The sequence below is a fragment of the Thalassophryne amazonica genome, chromosome 23 (assembly GCF_902500255.1).
Source record: "Thalassophryne amazonica chromosome 23, fThaAma1.1, whole genome shotgun sequence".
In the NCBI taxonomy this organism is placed as follows: domain Eukaryota; kingdom Metazoa; phylum Chordata; class Actinopteri; order Batrachoidiformes; family Batrachoididae; genus Thalassophryne; species Thalassophryne amazonica.
Window position 1 is genome coordinate 13,704,387 of NC_047125.1, and position 22,572 is coordinate 13,726,958.

At 40.3% G+C, this 22,572-nt stretch overlaps 1 protein-coding gene across 2 annotated transcripts; it reads left to right on the plus strand.

Annotated features, from left to right (window-relative positions):
* Positions 1 to 1,106: 1,106 nt before the first annotated feature.
* On the plus strand, positions 1,107 to 21,838 carry LOC117505152 (phospholipid scramblase 2-like). Of its 2 annotated transcripts, none has more exons than XM_034164702.1 (8): positions 1,107 to 1,232; positions 1,507 to 1,605; positions 11,739 to 11,998; positions 13,215 to 13,257; positions 13,370 to 13,590; positions 18,974 to 19,135; positions 19,250 to 19,411; positions 20,322 to 21,838. In XM_034164702.1, the coding sequence occupies exons 2-8, from the start codon at positions 1,593 to 1,595 to the stop codon at positions 20,379 to 20,381; spliced, it is 921 nt and encodes a 306-aa protein (XP_034020593.1). In that variant the 5' UTR covers positions 1,107 to 1,232; positions 1,507 to 1,592; the 3' UTR covers positions 20,382 to 21,838. The 2 variants fall into 2 exon arrangements, with proteins under 2 accessions (XP_034020593.1, XP_034020594.1); XM_034164703.1 differs by having other exon boundaries at positions 1,110 to 1,156.
* Positions 21,839 to 22,572: the final 734 nt, after the last annotated feature.

A 22,572-nucleotide genomic window follows, 5' to 3' on the forward strand; every position in this document is an offset into this window, starting at 1 on the left:
ATGGTTGGATGTACTGCCAAATTCTCTGAAACGCCTTTGGAGACGGCTTATGGTAGAGAAATGAACATTCAATACACGAGCAACAGCTCTGGTTGAAATTCCTGCTGTCAGCATGCCAATTGCACGCTCCCTCAAATCTTGCGACATCTGTGGAATTGTGCTGTGTGATAAAACTGCACCTTTCAGAGTGGCCTTTTATTGTGGGCAGTCTAAGGCACACCTGTGCACTAATCATGGTGTCTAATCAGCATCTTGATATGGCACACCTGTGAGGTGGGATGGATTATCTCAGCAAAGGAGAAGTGCTCACTATCACAGATTTAGACTGGTTTGTGAACAATATTTGAGGGAAATGGTGATATTGTGTATGTGGAAAAAGTTTTAGATCTTTGAGTTCATCTCATACAAAATGGGATCAAAACCAAAGTGTTGCGTTTATACTTTTGAGTGTATATAAAACTAAAGTAACGCACAACTGAGCAAGGCGACGTTGTGCTTTCCACCACTAGAGGGAGGCATTTGCCTACTTTTTTTGAATCTTTTTTTTTTTTTTTTTTTGCTTTGTTTTTAAACAGAGTTGAAGAATTACCGGGTAAGGGATTTGCAAGTGTGCAAAGCACAACTGAAGAATGAACGGTTCAAATGCGGATTATGCATATTTATGGAGCAGTACAATGAGCTTGATCCATCCTCCATCCAGACTGCACAATTAAAGTGACATACTGCATTTTAATATGCATTGGCTGTCATTTCTTTCTATTTTGAGTTTCTTGCCCCAGTTTTTTGTTTTGTTTAGAATTTTAATTGCGCATATTCGTGTTTCCCAAGTGTATAAAAAGAAACACCGCCCCCCTTCTCCTTACGTCTTATGCAGCTGCATGAATTAAAAATAAAAATCAAATGCAAACGGAAACGTTAAAGCCTAATAAAATGATGCAACTTTTCAAACACTGAAGGAAAGGCTGAAATGACGAAACATAAGCAGCAACTTTGTATTGCGTCTTGTTTAGATTAAATTTAAAGCGTTTACCGGTTTGCAAACGTTTTGCTTTGCATCACGGTGGACAACACGGTGGGCGGAGCTTCGTTTTAAAAACTAGTGGGAGGAGTCACGGAGGGAAAAAGAAAACACGAAGAGGATCAATTTAATGGTGACGTGAGTTTTTGCTACTTTTTTTTTCCCCGTTTAATGATAGAGTTTCGGATGTTCTAGTCAAACAACTGCAGAACAGGTGAGATGTACATGTTATTTCCACTCGTTTTCTGCTAAAGTGTTCGAATATTTCAGCTTTTCTTCGTTTTGTGAGCGTTAACGACAGAAAATTAAAAAAATAAAAACAGCTGGGTTTTCAGCGACAACAAAATACGTCTAATTTCCTCTCGACTGCTAAAATGTGACACACCCGTTTCACGTCATTTTAACCAATAACATAACAAACTAGATTTTAGTTCTCCAACATTGCTGTAGTTGCTCTTTGTCTGAACATTGTTTTCTACGTTTCTTAGATTTCCAGTTTTCCAGAGCGATCTTGGGAGTGGTCCAGGAAGTCTGACCTCGAATTCCAGAAAAACTACAGCCAAACATCTTCCCCATGTCTGCTCCTGGTAAGAAAGGAGGAAAAAGTGGATTTGATTACCTCTGATTCCTGTCTCAGAATTGGTTTGATTTGTAGATGCGCTGCTATAGTTGTTCTAGTTGTCTACCACAGCATATTGAAGCTAAAATAGACAATATGATGATATTGTTATCCATCCATCCATCTTCTATACCCGCTGACTCCAACAGGGAACCGCAGTCTCATTTGAACCCCTGCGTGATCCCGGGATTTGACCACTTCCGGGGACAGCCTGTACCAACATGGCTAATGGAAAAAATGGTATTCTTTTTTGTTTGGCAAAGGCTACTCGCCCAACCGTTGGTCAGATAAGTCATCCATTGACCATTACCCTCCCAACCGTTGGGCAGATAAATATGTCTTACCTTATTCGCCCAACCGTGATCGTGTATTTGACACGTTTTGTGCATCTAAACTACATTTTTTACAGCACTTTTTTAAGGCTCTATTGCGGCGTGAAAAGCGGCGTATGTTTGACACATTTAACGGTGCCGTCTTTAATTATTGCGAAAAAAAAAAAGGCCGAAATGGATGAAAGCAGACAAACTTCAAAAGCATTTTGAATGGAAGCCTGTTAATGATGACGAAACAGTTCTTATGAACAAAATGCTGCTTGTTTTGGAAGTACATCTGTGCCATCAGAGTTTGAAGTTGAATTTCTATGGTTGAATTTGTTTAGCATCAAATTATTCAGCCTCAAAAACTTCAACCTAAAAAAAAAAAATCCAACCTAAAAATAATTCAACCTTGAAAAATTCAACCTCAAAATCAAAAAATATCAAAGCAGAGAGAAGCAATTGATCCCTGTCTCAATCATCCAACGTTTATCTATGGAAGTAAGTCTGTGACGTTGGATGATTGAGACAGGGATCAATTGCTTCTCCCTGCTTTTCTTTTTTTTTTTTTTTTTTGAGGTTGAATTATTTTTTATTTTTTTTGGTTGATGTTTTTGAGGATGAATATTTTGATGCTAAATGAATTCAGCCTTAGAAATTCAACTTCAAACTCTGATTTTGATGCTTAAAAACATTCAACCTTCAAAATTGTAATTCAAATTCTGATGGCACAGATTTACTTACATACTTGTTGCCTGTAAGATGGTGTTAGCTTGACACAGTTTCCTCGGTGTAATGAGCCAAACAGAACCGCTTTAGATCACAGCCCCGCCGCGGGGTGCGAACCCTTCCGCAGCCGGCGAGAAAATATCCGGCTTTTTTCCCCCCGTGTTTGAAACCGGATGTGAACTTACAAGCGCGCTCATTGGTTGGTTGTGGTTGGGCGTATATGCTCGCGTATTTACTTTATTGAACCAATGATTGGGAGTATAGCCACTCTGTTTTTGGGCGCCATCGCCAAAGCAGTCACGAAAAGTGCAGGGCATTTTTTGGGTTTCCAGTGGAGAAGGGAAGACAAGGCAAATGGGAGCGATCGCGTCGGTAAGTAGCTGTGGTCTCTCGCCTGCACAACCACCTCGACATGTTTGAGCACCAAGTCAGAAACAAACCTCAATACGTCCACTTTCCACTGCAGTGTCACTTTTTTCTTTGCATATTCACTTTTACTGTGTAATTTGCCCTGACACTCAGACAACGTGCCATTTTTTTCTGATGGGGACATACAAGGGCTGTCCCCAGAAGTAGAATTATTGTCATATTTTACCCCTTTAGCGCCCACCCTCAAACGAGACAACGGTGCCCAATAGGGTACATGTTCAATCAAACCCCGTCTCATGATTATCTGTGTATCATTAATACATTCACCTCTGTATGTTTATATTGATGTTGCAGAATAAACTCAGTCATTCAATCATAAATAATATTTTATTTCTACATGAGCTTTTGACAAGAGCGGAGGTTAGCATCCAGGCTAATGTCTGCTAGATCTCTTGTAAATCACTCCACAGGTGTTATCAGGTTACAGAAACAGTGTTTTCAGTTTTAGAAGTGTTTATTTGTTGGAAACTTTTACATAATATATGAGAAAGATGTTATATTTACACACAAATGTTTCTGTGTAGGCTCTCAGTTGTCCAGGTGGTTTCCATAGTAGAGAAGCTTGAATCTTAGACTGGACTGGGTTGCTTGACGCGAGGATGTTTCGCTTCAAATCGCAGAAGCTTCCTCAGCTAAAATTCTTGCTCTGGAAGTCTGACTTCTGTCTGACTCTTGTACAGAAGAATAAAACAGAAGCCAACAAAAGCTGGAGTTTTAAACCTAACCAGACCCCTCCTACTGAGAGGCAGACTGCTATAGGCTAGTGACTAAACAATAGCTCTAATTAGCAACTATTGTGCTGTAGTTTTCACACCTAATGGCAGGACAGCTGTCCCTCTAATGATGGGATAGATGCCTTTCTGATGGCTCCCTTGATGACGTGAATGACTCATTACCATGAACAAAAGACTGAAACTCCTTTGACCTGAGTACCCCACTGTAAACAGGGGACAAAGTGTGTCTCAGACCCCCTCCCCAGATAAGGCTGGGTTTCAAACATTTCACAAAGAATGCCTCCTTGACCCCTCTCTCAAACCATTTCTTCTCTCTGGCTAATATTTTAACTTCCTTGTCCTCAAACGTGTGGTTAGTGTCTTTGAGGTGGAGGTGAACTGCAGACTGAGGTTCACTGGCGCCCTCTCTGCGGTGCTGGTATAGCCTTTTGTGTAAAGGTTGCTTCGTTTCACCTATGTAGTGTTCGTTACAGTTTTCCTGACATCTGATAGAATACACTACATTGCTCTGTTTGTAACTAGGGATCATGTCCTTAGGGTGAACTAATTTCTGTCTCAAGGTGTTAACCGGTTTAAAGTAAACTGGGATTTTGTGCTGTCTGAAGATCCTCTGTAGTTTTTCCCCTACTCCTGCTAAATAAGGGAGAGACACTCCTCTTCTTCTTGTCTCCGTCTCCTGTCTATCTGGTCTCTTTGTTCTCTGGGACTTCTGCACTTTGTCCAGGGACCATCGTGGGTACCCACATACTGTGAGGGCTTTCCGGACACGTTGTTCTTTAGCCCTTCCCTCTGCAGTTGTGGGCACCTGTAGGGCTCTGTGTTGAAGCGTCCTGATCACCCCGAGCTTGTGTTCAAGGGGGTGGTTTGAGCCGAAGAGCAGATATTGGTCAGTGTGAGTTAAAATTCAAATGGCTGAGCATTTAAAAAGTAAGGAGCGGCAAATCAGGAAGTTTCACAACCTTTTAGTGCAGAAAAGGCATACTTTCAGTGGGAGTATTTTTTTAAAGATACACCCAGACAAATTAGTGACAACAGGGAAAATTGGATAAAGAATCTCATCTCTCCAACAGGGTTCTTACACAGGCAGAAAAGGATGTACTCGCCAAAGGACTAAATTTCTCAGTGACCCCTAAACATATTCCGACAGTAGATTACATCACTGCATTAGAGTCAGCCATTAAACATAACAGTTTGTCAGAGTCAGAAGCTGGGGACCTCCGACTAAGAGTCACAGCAGTGCTGAACAGTCAGACAGAAGTCAGACTTACAGAGCAAGAAGTTTAGCTGAGGAAGCTTCTGCGATTTGAAGCGAAACGTCCTCGCATCAAGCAACCCAGTCCAGTCGAAGATTCAAGCTTCTCTACTATTTACACACAAACCAAACTGAGTTAGCAGCTAGCTAGACCAGCCAGTCTCCACGCTAACATCTGCCTTTGTCTTGTAAATCATTCCAGAGGTGTTATCAGGTTCCAAAACAGCGTTTTCAGTTTTAGAAGTGTTTATTTCTCACCAGCCTTTACATAATATATGAGAAACAAGTTATTTTTATCGATAAACAAAGCAGTTTTGGAGCACCAGAGAGAGACCAGCTAGTGATGCCATGGTGCCGCTCTTGTCTGATTGGCTGTCACCTCCACTCCTTAAAAAAAACAAAGGATTTGCCTGAATAACAATAGGAACAGAATGTGACTTTTTAATTTCTTAAAATAGGTTAAGGTTAGCCGTCTTTGAACGTGTCCAAGGTCTGTGTCCCACAAATGTTCCCTGTGAATTTGAAGACTTTGACAGTAATCGGACTATACTTATACTGAGCACAGAAGGACAGACGGATGCAAAGTCTTCAAAATATAAAAATAAAAAACAAAAACAAACAAAACTACAAATGAGGACATTAGAATGTAAATCAAAACTTTTATTTTTTAAACTTTTTTGTACTTTGTGTATTTCATCTGTTATTGTTTATATGGCCTAAGCAGTAGGTCACCATTCTGAGTCTGGTCTGCTTGAGGTTTCTTTCTAAAGAGTTTTCCTTACCACTGTTGCCTTGTTGCTTGCTCAGGGGGGTTCCTGAGATCCTACCCTTGAGAATGGCCTTGGAGTTACTTACGTTGTGATTTGGCTATATAGAAATAATCTGAATTCCGCTCCTGCATAAGACTCAGAAGTCAGGGATGGGAAAAAGAAAAGATGCTATGAAAAAAATTGAGGAAGAACGAAAATAAAACAAGAGAAAGCTTTTAAGTTTGATAACAATGTTTTCCACAATTTTTCAGTAATCTTCCACGGGGGGAAGCTGAGCATATCTCAGTGTTCAACAATATGCAGTAATTTTTTACACCATCTGTCCCTAGAAGTAGGATAAACTTCGATTATTTCCATGAAAGTGTTTTGGTCATTTCTGGTCAATCTGTCAGAAATTCACTGGTGATTATGCTGTTTGTTTCCCTGTTAGCAGTTGATGTTGGGGAACATTTTCATGGTCACCACATACTATAAAATACCTTATAGTACGACCTGGGCTGAAGCCCAGGCCAGGTTGTACTACAACCCCTGGCGATAATTATGGAATCACCGGCCTCGGAGGATGTTCATTCAGTTGTTTCATTTTGTAGAAAAAAAGCAGATCACAGACATGACACAAAACTAAAGTCATTTCAAATGGCAACTTTCTGGCTTTAAGAAACACTATAAGAAATAAAAATTGTGGCAGTCAGTAACGGTTACTTTTTTAGACCAAGCAGAGGGAAAAAATATGGACTCAATTGTGAGGAATAAATTATGGAATCACCCTGTAAATTTTCATTCCCAAAACTAACACCTGCATCAAATCAGATCTGCTCGTTAGTCTGCATCTAAAAAGGAGTGATCACACCTTGGAGAGCTGTTGCACCAAGTGGACTGACATGAATCATGGCTCCAACACGAGAGATGTCAATTGAAACAAAGGAGAGGATTATCAAACTCTTAAGAGGGTAAATCATCATGCAATGTTTCTAAAGATGTTGGTTGTTCACAGTCAGCTGTGTCTAAACTCTGGACCAAATACAAACATGCGAAGGTTGTTAAAGGCAAACATACTGGTAGACCAAGGAAGACATCAAAGCATCAAGACAGAAAACTTGAAGCAATATGTCTCAAAAATCAAAAATGCACAACAAAACAAATGAGGAACGAATGGGAGGAAACTGGAGTCAGCGTCTTTGACCGAACTGTAAGAAACTGCCTAAAGGAAATGGGATTTACATACAGAAAAGCTAAACAAAAGCCATCATTAACACCTAAACAGAAAAAAAACAAGGTTACAATGGGTTAAGGAAAAACAATCGTGGACTGTGGATGACTGGATGAAAGTCATGTTCAGTGATGAATCTCGAATCTGCATTGGGCAAGGTCATGATGCTGGAACTTTTGTTTGGTGCCTTTCCAATGAGATTTATAAAGATGACTGCCTGAAGAGAACATGTAAATTTCCACAGTCATTGATGATATGGGGCTGCATGTCAGGTAAAGGCACTGGAGAGATGGCTGTCATTACATCATCAATAAATGCACAAGTTTACGTTGATATTTTGGACACTTTTCTTATCCCATCAATTGAAAGGATGTTTGGGGATGACGAAATCATTTTTCAAGATGATAATGCATCTTGCCATAGAGCAAAAACTGTGAAAACATTCCTTGCAAAAAGACACATAGAGTCAATGTCATGGCCTGCAAATAGTCCGGATCTTAATCCAATTGAAAATCTTTGGAAGTTGAAGAAAATGGTCCATGACAAGGCTCCAACCTGCAAAGCTGATCTGGCAACAGCAATCAGAGAAAGTTGGGGCCAGATTGATGAAGAGTACTGTTTGTCACTCATTAAGTCCATGCCTCAGAGACTGCAAGCTGTTATAAAAGCCAGAGGTGGTGCAACAAAATACTAGTGATGTGTTGGAGCGTTCTTTTATTTTTCATGATTCCATAATTTTTCCTCAGAATTGAGTGAGTCCGTATTTTTTTTCCCTCTGCTTGGTCTAAAAAAGTAACCGTTACTGACTGCCACAATTTTTTTTTTCCTGATTTCTTATAGTGTTTCTTAAAGCCAGATAGTTGCCATTTGAAATTACTTTAGTTTTGTGTCATGTCTGTGATCTGCTTTTTTTTTCTACAAAATTAAACAACTGAATGAACATCCTCCGAGGCCGGTGATTCCATAATTTTTGCCAGGGGTTGTATGTCTCAGTTGCACAAAAAAATAACTAATCGTAAACCATGCAAACTAAAATAATTAGCAAGATTCCTCTACAGATGAGATGTCTGGGTTTGAGTGTTTACCAAAGTAAACACTAAGCCAGTTGAATCCCTTAAATTGTTGATTTTGTGGTATCATTTGTGAAATGGTTTGGCTCTTTTGAAGTCTTCGTTGTGTCAAACTTTCCATTATCATTATACAAAAGGAGAATTCCTTGCCGCTCCTTCACATTCCTCCATGCGCTTAGAGAAACTTTCTTCTCACCAAACTGGTGACACTGGATGCAATTTTCCTGGATGTTTGCATGATAACAGAAGTGAAAACACCTGTGAATACTGCCTGATTCCCCTTTGACCAGCACTGTTTATTTGATTTCCAAAGCCCTGTTTGTGCAGGAGTGTCTCCAGGTACTTATGATGAAAGCTGTGGTGTGAACCATGCTGACTTAAAATTTTTGTTTCCTCCAAGCGGAGAAAGGAATGGGGTGGGGTGGGGGGGTGGAGCGGTAATAAGAATCACATTTAACAGGACAGTACTCTTGTACGTGTCTTGACGCAAGCCTGTTACCTGACTGGACATGTTCATACAGCTTATTCCAGATTTTTTTCCCCCACGGTGCATGTGATTACAGGCAAGACTGACATGAAAGGCTCAAATGACCTTTACAACCATTCAGTGGATATTTCCAGGTCTGTTGCAACACTGTTTTTCCATGCTATCTAAAACTGGTTTGGTTAGTTTTTAGTCAAATTTGACATTAGAGTACGTTCCTCAATCATCAGCATGAATACGTGCTGTTGATACCGGTTTCCACGAAGAAAATTTGAAATTCAAAGCAAAAGAAAGACATTTTCAAGCCATTTCTTTTTAATATTTGGGTGAGATCGGTGTTCGATTCCAAGTCATGCCAACTATCTGTGCCCTTGGAGACTACTCTTCATCTGCATTTTCCAAAAATGGGTACAGGCCTTGGCTGTGTGAGGAACCTGCAACAGACTGGCGTCCTGCTTCAAGCTATGAGATCCCGCACTATGTGCCAGCATCATTGGGCATCAGTGCCTGTATAGGTCTTACTACTTCCCATTACTTCAGCTGCTCCCTCGTTTTCACTCTGGGTCACCACAGCAGATCCAAGGTTGATTTGGCATGTTTTACACCAGATGCCCTTCCTGAAGCAGCTCCAAATTACATGGAGAAATGTGGCAGGGGTGAGGTTTGAACCAGGAACCTTCTGCACTGAAACCGAGTGTGCTAACCATTTGGCCACCACCCCTGCTGCTACTTCTTTAAAACAGGGTGGTACCTTCTTGCCTCTGTTGGCGAAGTCTGGTTAGGCTTTGGACTGTCCTGGTGGTGCATTTACCGCACTAAATTACTGGGGTGGATCCCGGTTGGCAACCACCCAGGCAGACCACAGGTCCATCACCATATGTGGACGTCCCTTTGGGTTATTTGAATTGAGTGCTTCCTTGGCACTGATGTACAAGTGAATTGTGGTTGACATTTGTGATACAAGTAGTGTTTGTGATTGGAGGCTCTGTAATCAACTCTTCATGTAGTGCAGTCATTCTAGCAGAATCCAAGAATCTTCTGGACAGACCTCGAACAGATCGTATCTCGTCAAAGCCTTTGTCAGGCATCAGCATTTTCCTGGCGACGCTATGCTAGATGTCACCGAGTGGCATTTGGACTTATTGCCTGTGCAGACGTGTGCCGAGTGAACTGTCTTGTTTTATGGTCATGTCCTTGGTTCCACTCAAGGAAATTGTATTTCAGTCCAGCCACCAGAGGATGGCAATATATATGTTGAAACTCTTCAAATGTGCAGCTGTTGGTCAGCGCTCCACTGAGTGCCGTTCTACAAGGGGTAATTGAGAAGTTTTCAGCCTGGCCCAGAAAAGTGGGGTGTAGTTCTCCATCTTTTGCATTCTGAGAAACCAGCATTTCTTAAGACTGTAACCTTTTGACTCACTGGGTGAAAAGCTGAGAAATGTTGGATTCTCAGAATTTAAAATGTGGAGAACCGCACCCTACTTTTTCTGGGTCAGACTCAAAACTTCTCAATTACCCTTTGTCATTAATAGTACGCATAACATAATTTGACCAAGTTATAAAATGGTTCTCAACCAATGGTAGAATAATCAGAAATTAATAATCATAATCAATCAAAATCGTGTATCACTTGAAAATCTCTGAATTTTCAAATGTTGCCTGATAAAGTAACTAGAAGGCATCTTTCTGGGTTCCGAGAACATGTAATGGTCATTTTTATGAACAAATGAAAATGCTGCTGGTTGAATGTGTCTGTTCATTATCAACATTACGTCAGTTTTACTGTGAATACGAGTTACTCCGGGAATGCCTAATTTCATTTTTCATCATATTACTCATCGGTGATTGGTCAAGTCAGCGACGTACCAATGTGTAATCAGTATTCTGAATCAACATCTCTTTTATTAGTGCATATGTGTTAAGCGCAGACACAATGTAATGATGACTGTTAAGTAAAAGTTTTTTTTTTTTTTTTTTTTACCCCATCCTTTCTTGAAATGACATTTATTTGTGAGTAGTCAGAAAAATGTTTTGCAGAAACTACACCTGAATTAGTTCTGTGCATGAGAGCACTTCATCATAATTTGGATTATATTCTGATTTTGATTTGCAGGATTCAAACTGTAGGTTTGAATTCAATAGAGCAATGGCTTTATACTGATTGATGACGTGTGTGTGTGTGTGCGCGCGCGCGCGCTCAGGCTAATAATATTTAGGCATTCCGTTCTGTCATGTGGGAGGACATCAGTCAAATTGGTCGTACTGAGGTAACCGTGCTTTATTATGTGGTGCACATATTTCTGTCTTCCAATACAAACTCCAGCATAATCAAAAAAAGTAATTAGGTCTGGATTTACCTTTTATTTCCACAAATCCTCTCTACTTTTCTTGACACAAAAAAGACACAAATGTGACCAATATGATTGCAGTTAATAGCGTCGGAATCCATCTAAAGACGGCACCACCAGTAAAAACTGCCATGCTTGTCTGTCCAATTAAATTCAGAAATTCCGAGCAGCAGTAAATGGTGTGACTAATTACAAATGTTAAATGTCAGTGCATGAATATTGCACAACCTGCCTCAGTTCCAGAAAGTGTTTTTTTTTTTTTTGTAACTGTTTCTGAGCTGCCAGTTGAAGAAAAAAAACAAAAAAACAAAACATCCTGATAACTGTGGTTTATTTGGTGCTGATAAGAGTTTAATCAGCAGATTGCAATGTTTATGAAGCTGTTTAGTTCTTCACCATGCAAAATTATAACCCAAACCAACTAAATATAACAAACTGTTTAAATATGTTTTAATTCGCTGTTGGGTTTTTTTTGTTTTTTTTTCCTGGTTTGGATTCTTGGCTCTGCTGTTTTTTGCCAAGCAGGATGATCCACAGTTACAGTATCCTGTTGTGCACACAGATCGTAATATTTTATGTCTTACACCCAATGTTATGATTATGTGACTCCTTTAATTTTTCTCTTTTTGGAATGGCGAGACAAAGAATTCCATGCCCAAATGAGGCATCTGAAGGTTCCTCAGAGAAGATTTTCAAGATGGTCTAAATATGTCGTTAAAAAAAAAAAAAACTTTATGTGCAATCATCTTGTTTTTCTTCAGCTTATCCGATGAGTCAACCTGGTGGCCACTCTGTGGCCCCTTACCCTGTCAATCAGGGTGGCTATGGAGACCCGAGTCAAGCCCCTCCCCCTGTCGGCTTTAACATGGGCTACGCGCCAAACCACCCTGTCATGTATCAGCCGGGCCCAGCTCCAGGACCAGGATACGGGGGGCCCTCAGGGGCACCTGTACAGGTCGCACCCGCCCCTTCACCTATGGTTGCTGTTGGAGTCCCACCGGGGCTGGAGTACCTCACACAGGTAGGTTTTTTTTTTTTTTAAATTGTAGCTTCAAATGTTGGAAAAAAAATGCAGAACTGGAGCCTCAGTCACATGGAGAGCAACCCAAATAAAAAGAAGCACTTTCCATCCATTCTTTGTTTCCATGGAAGTTCTGCTATATTCAAGGAATTGCAGGTCATTTGGTGCTAAATTAGTTGCAAGATGTAAAATCTATTGAATCTGATTGGAGCGGTTTGACAGCTGAAAACAGCATAATTCAGCCACGGCTGGGATTGTCACCACCACTGAGGCTGAAAAACAGGCCTTAAATTACTCAGAGTCCACATGACCATTTGCTTGAGTAAAATTAATTAATTTTTTTCTTGAATATGACTTTTGACACTCCCAAAATGACCTGACACTGTAAATGTTCGCCATTAAAGCGATTATCGTTCAAACAGTGAGGCAGACCATAAACAGTTCTGTGTGCTGGGAATAATTTGACACCAAAATCAACACTGTACCATTTATATTTAAAAAAAAAAAAAAAAAACATTAGCTTGGTTTCTGAAAACTGATTAAAAGTTAGTTTATTGTTATTTTAACACTAGCGTGTTGCTCATGGGGATCCACGGGCTCTAGATTGGGCAGTGTTTATAAAATAGGTTGCTGACATTTTTCAAGGGTAACTGAAAGTGCAGGAAATTTAAAATGTGAAAGTTTTGTGAATAATTGTATTTATTGTTTAGCACATTTCGTTTTGTCATGTTTTACAACAGGCACGGTAGAAATATTTCCTTTGTTCAGAGCTTGTCTGGTTACCAAGGACTGATTAATGGTGATATCAACGTCCATTGTTCCCCCTTTTTTTTAACCTAATATCCCTAATTTCTCCAAAAATATTAGTCCTGTCAACTTTCTGTTTTTGTGGTGTTCAACCTTGACCCAAAATACATAAACATGGCAAATGTCAGCTCTCCCCAGTTTTTGTGATCGAAGGTATAAATACATGCATACACGTACACAGAGGCCACTTTGCTTTTATTATATAAATCATTTATCTTCAAAAAGGGGACATTTACAATAGGGTAATTCTATTGTAGCGGAATTACAATTTCAGGAAATTGTTTATGGTAAGCTGATACATGGTTGACTATTCAGTTCCGTTTCTGTAGAAATGACCAATAGAGATGTAAGTGACAATGAATCACAGTATTTATTAAAATGATCGATCTCTCTCATTTTTTGACTTTAGATTGACCAGATTCTGATTCATCAAAAAGTGGAACTCCTGGAAGGTAAACTGCAAATAACAAGTAGCTTTTTGAATTTTTGGTGCAGCAGGTGAGCTTTAAGCCTCTTACTGAATCAGTGCCACTTCCTTATTCCCTCATTCTCCTGTCCTGCCAGCGTTGATTGGGTTTGAGACAAACAACCAGTATGAGATCAAGAACAGTCTTGGCCAGAAAATCTACAAGGCCAAGGAGAAGAACGACTGCTGCACCAGGAACTGCTGTGGCTCGCTGCGCAGCTTTGACATGAAAATCAAGGACAACATGGACAGAGAAGTCATACGTCTCATACGTCCCTTCCGCTGCGTCTCCTGCTGGTGTCCCTGCTGCCTGCAAGAGGTCTGTGTGGTTATTTTTGTGTACCCACTTTGCTAAGTGTCTCGCACACTCACACAGACACTCTTACCGAATGTTATTGGCTTAGCATCAAGGCAAGATTGTTTACTTACATATTCCATTTTAAACCTAGTGTCAAACACTCTACACAAATCACAAGAATATGAAAATATTTTGAAATAACAAGAGCTGTAGAAAGAACAAGCTGTAAAAATACAGTGACATTTAAAATGCCTGTCAAAACTTTCAGTAACATAAAAGGATCCATCTGACTTTTCCGGCATGTAAACTAGGCTCATGTGCTCAGAAACGAATCAGTCCAGGATCTGGTTTCATAAAGTAGTCTAATCTTTTAGTCTACTAAACTTACTTGACTAAGGTTAGTCACTCAACATTATCCATCTAATCTCCATTTTATATTGATGGCTAAACTTGTAGATTAGCCGTTTTACATTAGTCAGTGATTTTCACAGGCACACAGCGGCCCTGTGAGTTTTGTTTTCTTCCGAGTTGGTCGTTGTCATGAAATGCCCAGTCTTTGTTTCGTTAATTGGCTTTATTAACATTTACAAACAGAACAACCTGTTTAGCTCTTAGCCTAGCAGTTATTCTTCTACATACTACAGGACTTCCGTCAAGCCTTTGTGTGCACACAACGCAGCTCAGCGATGCCCGGTGGCTAATCTGAGAACTGTCACAGACGCATCATGAGTCGTCGTCTGCTAAAACCAGAGCCAAAAGCGGAGGAAATTCTCCTTTGAGAGGAATACGAGCTACGTAGGGGTGCTCTTGAGTATACCATCAAGCGGTGGTACATGATAGCTGCCATTTTTGAGGTAAGAACCTTAAGTTTTGTCGACTAAAATAAGATTAGCCTCCTCTGTACCAGGCTGAAAACCTTAGTCGGCTACCGTGAAACTTTAGCCGATTAAGCACTTTGTCAAAAAAAAAAATGTGTTAAAGAAGTGAGTTTATTTGACTAAACAAGATTAGACTGCTTCATGAAACCGGGCCCAGGTTTTGCAGGAAACGGAAATACTCTTGAGGGACTGTTTTGAATGCACAGAGCAGGATGTGCTGTTGGAGTTGTAGGAAAATGAGATGGCCATGAGCATTGATGGCGTTATACTCTGTCGGGACACTGTGCTCCCTGTAGACTGTCTGCTGCATTTCAAATAATATACCATGACTAACTCGTGACATCAAGAAGTTACTGAATCAGAAAAAGCAAGTGTTTAAGGATGGCGACCAGGAGGAGATTAAAGCAGGCGAAGGTGAATTATAAAAAACAAGATGCAAAGAAAACTGCGGCAGGATAACATAAAAGAAATGTGGAGAGGAATGAGGAGCATTACTGGCTATAAGAACAGGAAAAGCCAGGCTGTGGAGGGGGATGTGAACAAAGCCAATGACTTTAACCAGCTTTCTAACAGGTTTGATCGGGCAGCTCGGGATAGTCCTGCTTCATCTGGGAGAGCCTCTTTCACTCTCCCTCCCACCACCACCTTCTCAGACATCACCTCTATATGTAACCAGCCTCCCTCCTCCCTGTTTTTGTAACAGATGAGGTGAGGGCAGAGCTCAAAAGGCTGCATTCAGGGAAACCAGTGGGTTCGGATGGGGTAGGTCCAAGAATGTTGGAGGACTTTGCAGCTCAATTAGCCAAACCTCTACAGAAGCTCTTTAACATGAGTCTGCAGATGGAAAGTCTCTGTGCTGTGGAAAACATCTAGTCTTGTACCAATACCCAAAAGAGGGCGTCCAGTGGAGATAAGACTACAGGCCAGTAGCATTGACATCACACATTATGAAATCAGTGGAAACTCTTCTCTTCCATTACATAATGCCACAGGTACCACAGGAATTGGATCCCCTACAGTTTGTATACCAGGAACATATAGGAGTGGAGGATGCTGTACTCTATATGCTGTACCAGGTACATGCCTATTTGGAAGAGCTTGGTTCCCATGTGAGGATTATGTTTTTTTACTTTTCCAATGAGCTTAATACCATTCAGCCCCCCATACTGAGAGAGAGAAGCTTGACAGTATAGGCACCTTGACGCTTGCACGAATTTGAACCCCCACACTGCTGCGCAATTCGTCGTGCCAATGGAGGCCACACTTTGTTAAACACACGTTTCAGAGTGGCCTTTTATTGTGGCCAGCCTAAGGCACACCTGAGCCATAATCATGTCGTCTAATCGGCATTTTGATATGCCACTCCTGTGAGGTGGGATGGATTATCTCGTCAAAGGAGAAATGCTCACTAACACAGATTTGTAAATAATATTTGAGAGAAATAGGTATGTTGTGTATATAGAAAATGTTTTAGATCTTTGAGTTCAGCTCATGAAAAATGGGAGCAAAAAGAAAAGTGGTGCGTAATCAAAGCCATACACACATGCGCACAGAGGACATTTGGCTGTTAAAATATATACGGTAATGGATTGGTAAAACGGTTGCATTTTCATTCCTTCTTAGGAGTTAATGTATCTGTAAAGTTATGTTTACTATAGTTGTAACATTTTGTCATAATCACCTGCGCGCATTGACATGCAGTGTTTTTGAATCGATTACACAATGTTCACGACTAGTTCACGCACGTGGCATGAAATTAATGCGTGCCAGAAATTTTGAACATTTCAAAATTTTCTTTGTGCACTGGCACACAGCCGCGCGCAGTTTATGATGGCTACAGTTCATCTTTTATCGGACTGTTGTAGCGAGTGCCCTGTTTCATGCTGCAGTATGACAGTCAGAAACAGCAAGCACCTGGACAAGCTGGTTTAAAAAAAAAAACAAAGCAAAACAAAAAAGGCCAGTTTGGTGCTGGGCAGGAGACTTGACTTAATGAAAACTGTGGTGGGGCGCACATGGAGCAGGCTCCAAGTTATAATGGACAATGGTGAATCACTTTCTCCACAACATTTTGGCTGGACAAAGTGTCAGTTGCAGTGGGCGGTTCATCTCACTGCACTGCAGGACTGAGAGGTTCAGGAGATCCTTTGTTCCCGCAGCCATTAGACTTTTTAATGCCTCTTGACACCACCACAACCTCCCTCTAGAGACGTCTGGGCTCACGTGCAATAGTTTTTTTGCTTACAGTATGGTGCACTTTTAATTTATTTATATATACTTTTGTTGTTTGTATGTGGTGTGTTTTTATTCATAAGCTAGTAGATATCTGAATGTCCCCTTCTGGATGAATAAAGTATCTATGTATTTATCTTTGTATCCATCTCTCTGATTTCCGATCAGTCGATCGGAAATCACGTATAGGGTTCCTACGAGAATAGTCTGAATTTTCAACTATGTAACAATCCACAGGAGCCAGAAACTAATGGAGCCAGAATTTTGAATTTCCATGAACAATTTCTGCAGGTAGTGGAAATACTGTGAATCAAGTCAAAACATTCAATCCCTGCTTGTCCCAGAGCTCCTCTTGGATCAGTTTAAATTTTATTGAATTATTCTACCATGTAAAACACAATGCACAAATTTCCATCCACACTTTCTGTAGGAAATGGAAATAGTTGAAATTGGGTCAAAACCTCTCAAATTCATGTTGGAACAGATTGAATTTTCTTGAGTTTTACTCCAATATAAAATATTGTACACAAACTAGTAGAGCCGGAATTAAGAATTTCCAAGTATAATTTCTGCAGGAAGTGGAATATTGAAAATAAAGTAAATAGTTTACATCCTATTGGATAACTGTGGATGATTTTATTTACTTTTTCCACCACATAAAACATTACAAATTAAAAGAATGGAACTGGAATTATAAATTTGATTCCACATGAACAGCATGTGGAAATGGTGGAAATTTGGTGAAAATGTCACATTGCTGCAGTTTCTAGGGTTCTTATTGGATCAGTGGGTTTTTTTTTTTTCTTTTTTAATTAACTATCCAAACTAGGTCCATGGAGCCAGAATTTTGAATTTCCATCCACATTTGGGCCCATTCTGGAAAACATTACGAGTCGTCTGCATCTTCTTGTAGGACTGGTTCATCAACAAATATTATAAAAACACTTTTGTCCTTTCTGCTAATCTGACAGATAACAGATTAAAAGAAATTCGCTAACTGCTTTAAAGCCACTTTCAATTTCTTATGTTTTAGCAGAGCTTCCTGGGTAACGGTTTAGCTTATTGTTTTTAATCATCCAAATTCAGACATTCTTCCGTTGTCTCGTTCGCCCTGATTAGTTGTTTCACTTTATTCTGGATAAACACTTGAGCTGACCTGTGTCCTCCTGTAATTCACAGGAAATTGTGATATGAGCTCTTTAATCTTCAACCTTATTGATCGGTTCACGTGTTCTTTTCCTCCTTGTCTGGAGATGTAGTGTTTAGTTGATTAAAAATATTGATTCAGTTATGTTCACTTCACTGGAGGGGAATAACAAAAAGTGAAAAATTAAAACCCCACAGAGGTTTTCAGTAACTGGAAAAACGGATGATAAACAATGTCCATAGTCGATTGTGTCCAAATGATCTCTTAGATTCTCCTGATCTTCCGCGGATGAGAGCCCTTGCTCTCCGTCTCCATTTTACTAAATCCTCAGCTGTCTGCTTTCGTCCATTCCCATGTGTCTGCTGAAACCAAATCAGGCCATGTGAACTTTCACATAGCTCAGCCTTCTGTTTACTGTCCAGACACAAGCCATGTGAAACACGTTATCGTCATTACGCCACAGTGGAGCAGTCAGTGTCTCGCTTAACATTCCCATTCCTGATGTACCGCATGACATTTGTGTCCCAACTCCATGATGTGATTGTCTCCTAAAAATGACTGTATGGAGAAAAAAAAACTTTTCTAAAACCTTGGAGAGAAATGGCAGATGCCAGACGGGTCTAATGTCGGATAAAGCCGACGAGTCAAGGTGAGGTTTTTAAGGAGTCGAACCAGAGCATGATTAAAAGCAGCTGGAACAGACTCTGTACTAAGATAGGAGTTGATAAAACGTTAGGAGACCTGACAGTATTACAGGGTGACTGGAAAAAAAAAACCCCATCAGAACCATAAAAATTGTAATAGATCCTGCAAAGTCCAGCAAATTAAGAAATTTGCTGTCTTGTCATTTCCGAGGATTGTTTGGTCTCAAGCCCAACGCTTAACCACTACTAGACCATCACCAACCCTACAATTATCCCTAAAGCCACCCAGTGGCAAAGTTTCAGCTTTGTTATATCTAATTCTGTAATGTGCCCTGTGATAACTTGGTGTCCTGTCCAGGGTGTACCCGACCTCACACCCTTTGTTTACAGGGATTGGCTCCAGCACCCCCTCCTCCCGTGACCCTTGATTGGAGTAAGTGGGTATAGAAAATGAGTGAATGTCTAAAAATTTCCCCGTGTCTTGTCATGTTTGTCCATCACAGATGGAGGTCCAAGCCCCACCAGGCACTACCATTGGCTACGTGAAGCAAGACTGGCACCCTTTCATACCTCGCTTTTCCATCCAGGATGCTAACAAGGTTACCCTGATGAAACTGGAGGGACCCTGCTTCGCCTGTAACTGCTGTGGCGATGTCACCTTTCAGGTTGGCGCATATTGCTGGTGAAGCTCAGCTGCTTCAGCTAATTTTTGTATGGTTCATCCAATTGCGTACATTTATAAATGGGTCTGTGGACACTGTTGCTCTTCTCCCTTGCAGCTGAAATCGAAAGATGGCGGCGGGCCCATTGGCCGAATTACCAAACAATGGAGCGGCCTTTTGAAGGAAGTTTTTACAGACGCTGACAACTTTGGCATCCAGTTCCCGCTGGACATGAATGTTAAAATGAAAGCGGTGTTATTGGGAACCTGCTTCCTCATTGTAAGTCCATAGTCTAAATCCAATAACAGATTTTAATCATTGATGTATCCACATTCCAGTAGAAAACTGACTCCAGAACTATTCGTGGCACTATAGTAAGCTAATATGTATATGTCGCGGACATGACAAGCAAAGCTCCTCAAGATCTCACCATGTCATTTAGGACCTTCATAGTTTTTTGAGTAAATGCTTCGGTGGATCATGAGCATGGCTAAAACCTTTCAGCTTCTGGGGGATGGGCTTTGTTAGAAAGATTAAAAAAGAAAATAAGATTATATAAAATCAAACTTTCACTGTGCCTTGATAGAATCGCTATAGTCACCGGTCCAAGATGGCGGCTGCATTTTTTGCACCTCAGCAACCAATGTGGCATCTACTCCTCTTTTATAATGTCTGTTTGTCTACCGTCGATTTGTGGCTTTTTACTGCTTTCTACAACAACTGTTTGTGCTTTTTCCCCACTGGGGAGATTTATTTTTTATTTTTTCTGCCATTTCCGATTTGTGCCTCCGTCTACCATAGAGCGAGCCTCGCGGCACTCTGCTCGTACAAATATAAGCAATAGCTAAACAATATTACAGCTGCTTCTAAAGTCAAGACGGAGTTGTACAGATATTACACACAGTCTCCAAAAAATGTTTTCATTAAAAAAGATTTTTCAACTTTCATCTTCTCCAAAAACCTAGGTCTGAAGTAGCTTGTTTTTAAGTCTGTCTGTCTGTATGTTATGTAACACACCCATATGAACTGCTTGAGAAGGCGGGCAAACAGCACCTCCTCCCCATTTAAAGTAAGATGTAAATAACCTACCTTCTTGATAGCCAAAAACTCTCCATTTAACACACCTGTTGAATGATTAGTTTTTTTTGAAGAATTTGTACACAAACATTATTTTTTCTTCTTTTTGCAGGACTTCATGTTCTTTGAGAAAGTTGGGGACGCAAACCAGCGCAGCACCGTGTTTTCATAACAGAAGAAAAAGGGGCACGAGAAGAACTTTATCCATTTATGCATTCTTTGTCCATTTGCAATATTTTGCAATATTTTTTTTTTGCTCCTTCATTTGGTAACCCTGTGCCATTATGGTGCCAATCCCAGGATCTGATACACAAAATTCCATTTGAGATTCCGAGTTGTAATGTCCACTGTAGATTTTATTCTTCTTGTGTTTTGATCTTCAAAAGACAGAGTAACAGAGTGTCTACCATGTGGAAATTATTTCTGTCCTTTTTTCCAGCTCCGGCTGCCAAAGAGTCAAATTTGCCATCAGTGTCTTTGGAAGTACCTCAGAATAGAGGGAAGCTTTGAATGGCCATTATGCTGCACCAGCGTTGACATTTTATTTTTATTCCATACTTTTAATTTCTGTTTTGACCAAAAGAGGCGACGACACTAACAAATACAAAAAAAATCCCACCCAAATTTATTTAACAATAGGTCATTGTATGAAAAATGCTCTGAAAAATGGGTTTTGAGGGAAAAAAAAAGCTTGCAAACAGAGAACACAAACAACTCCAACCTGCATCACATTCAACTAAATTGATAACGTGTCTGTTGCAAATTCACAAAACGTGCCCAATAAAGGGTCACTTGGTTTGGCTGGAGCCGAGTGGTCAATGGGTGAGAGGCGGGGGTACACCCAGAACAGGCTGCCAGTCTATCACAGGGCTGATGCGTATATGAACACATTCTCACTCACAGACCTATGGCCAATATAGAGTCACCTATTCACCAAACCTGCATGTTTTTAGAAATGCAAACGGGAGGAAAACATGTAAACTCCATACAAACGGCAGGTCCCAGACTCCAGTCTGATCTGGTCTCTTTTTGAGTGTGTGGAGTTATGAATTTGCAATAGACACATTATCAAATTAAATTTGTTGCATATGCTGCAGTTACCAGTTTGCAAGTATGTTTTTGATAGAAGTACTTGTTGAATTGGTGCAGGTTTTTTTTTTTTTTGCGCTTATAAGTGTAGTCTTTCATGGCCACCGTATTTATCTTATACTTATCAATATAAACTTGTAAGAATTGGAGCAGTACTATTGTGGATGTAGAAGCTGTTTAAGTGACTTTTTTAAACAAGTACAATAACATGCTATAATGCTGATCATAATCCAGTTGTTTTTGTTGCATTTCTTTTTTTTTTTTTTTTTTTTTTTTTTTATCCTGTTGGCTGAAGCAGTACTTATCACATTGCTTTGCTGCTTCCACTCCGTCCTCTCGTCTCCTGTAGATAATCTAACTGACCTCCTTAATTTAGAGTTTGGCGTAAATGCTCCCTCACTTGTTTTCACTTGACAAGTTGCTACGGAGACTGATCGCAATGCAGCCTCCAGTTCTCCAGATTTCGCTGCACTGAAGCGGCGCCAGCAGGACATTGAAGGCAGAGCGAAAGCGGCGAAAGGTCAAAAGCAAGAGGAACTTGAAGGAAAGAGAAGTTAGGTTATTGCACTTTATTATGACCCATGAATGAGTGAAGATGTTGTTCAGGCGTGCGCAGAAACTTTTAGGAAGAAAGAGTTACTTTTGCACCCACTGTTTAAAAGTTGCCACTAATTTCTGTAGTGTGTGTTTATACATTTAATCGCATATGACCTCAGATATACAACCCACTATAATTTCACTCATGCTGTTTTATTTTCAGCATGCACAAGATAGTGTTGGGTTTTGTGCCAGTTTCTGCAACACTTGTCTCATGTTGTACACTTTTTTTACAGAACTAAAATAAATCGGCTATAAAAAATAGAGTTTTGACTTTTTAAGCCACTGCAGATGCCTGTGTGTTGTGTTGCTCTGTTCGAGTGACTGTCCAGGAAACTTTGGGGAAAGCCCATCTAAAGGTTTCTAAATAGGAAACATCTGGCTTCGCTTGGAGGGGAAAAAATGATTCCACCCTGATTGTTTTGTCCCAGCATTAACTCACTAAAGCACAGCTTTTTTTTCAGGTGTGTTTTTAATCTTTTTGAACTGGAATATGGTGCTTCAGCAGATAGCTGTTGGGTAACCTACAGCTCCACCTGCTGTGCGCTGCTTGTGCTTAATCTAATATTAAAGATGTCCAGACATGCCCACATCTTTTGTAACATTTTACGAGTTCTTATGAAAGAGAAAATCAGTCTGATGGTTCACCAGTTGGTATTACAACCCTGCTCCTGCAG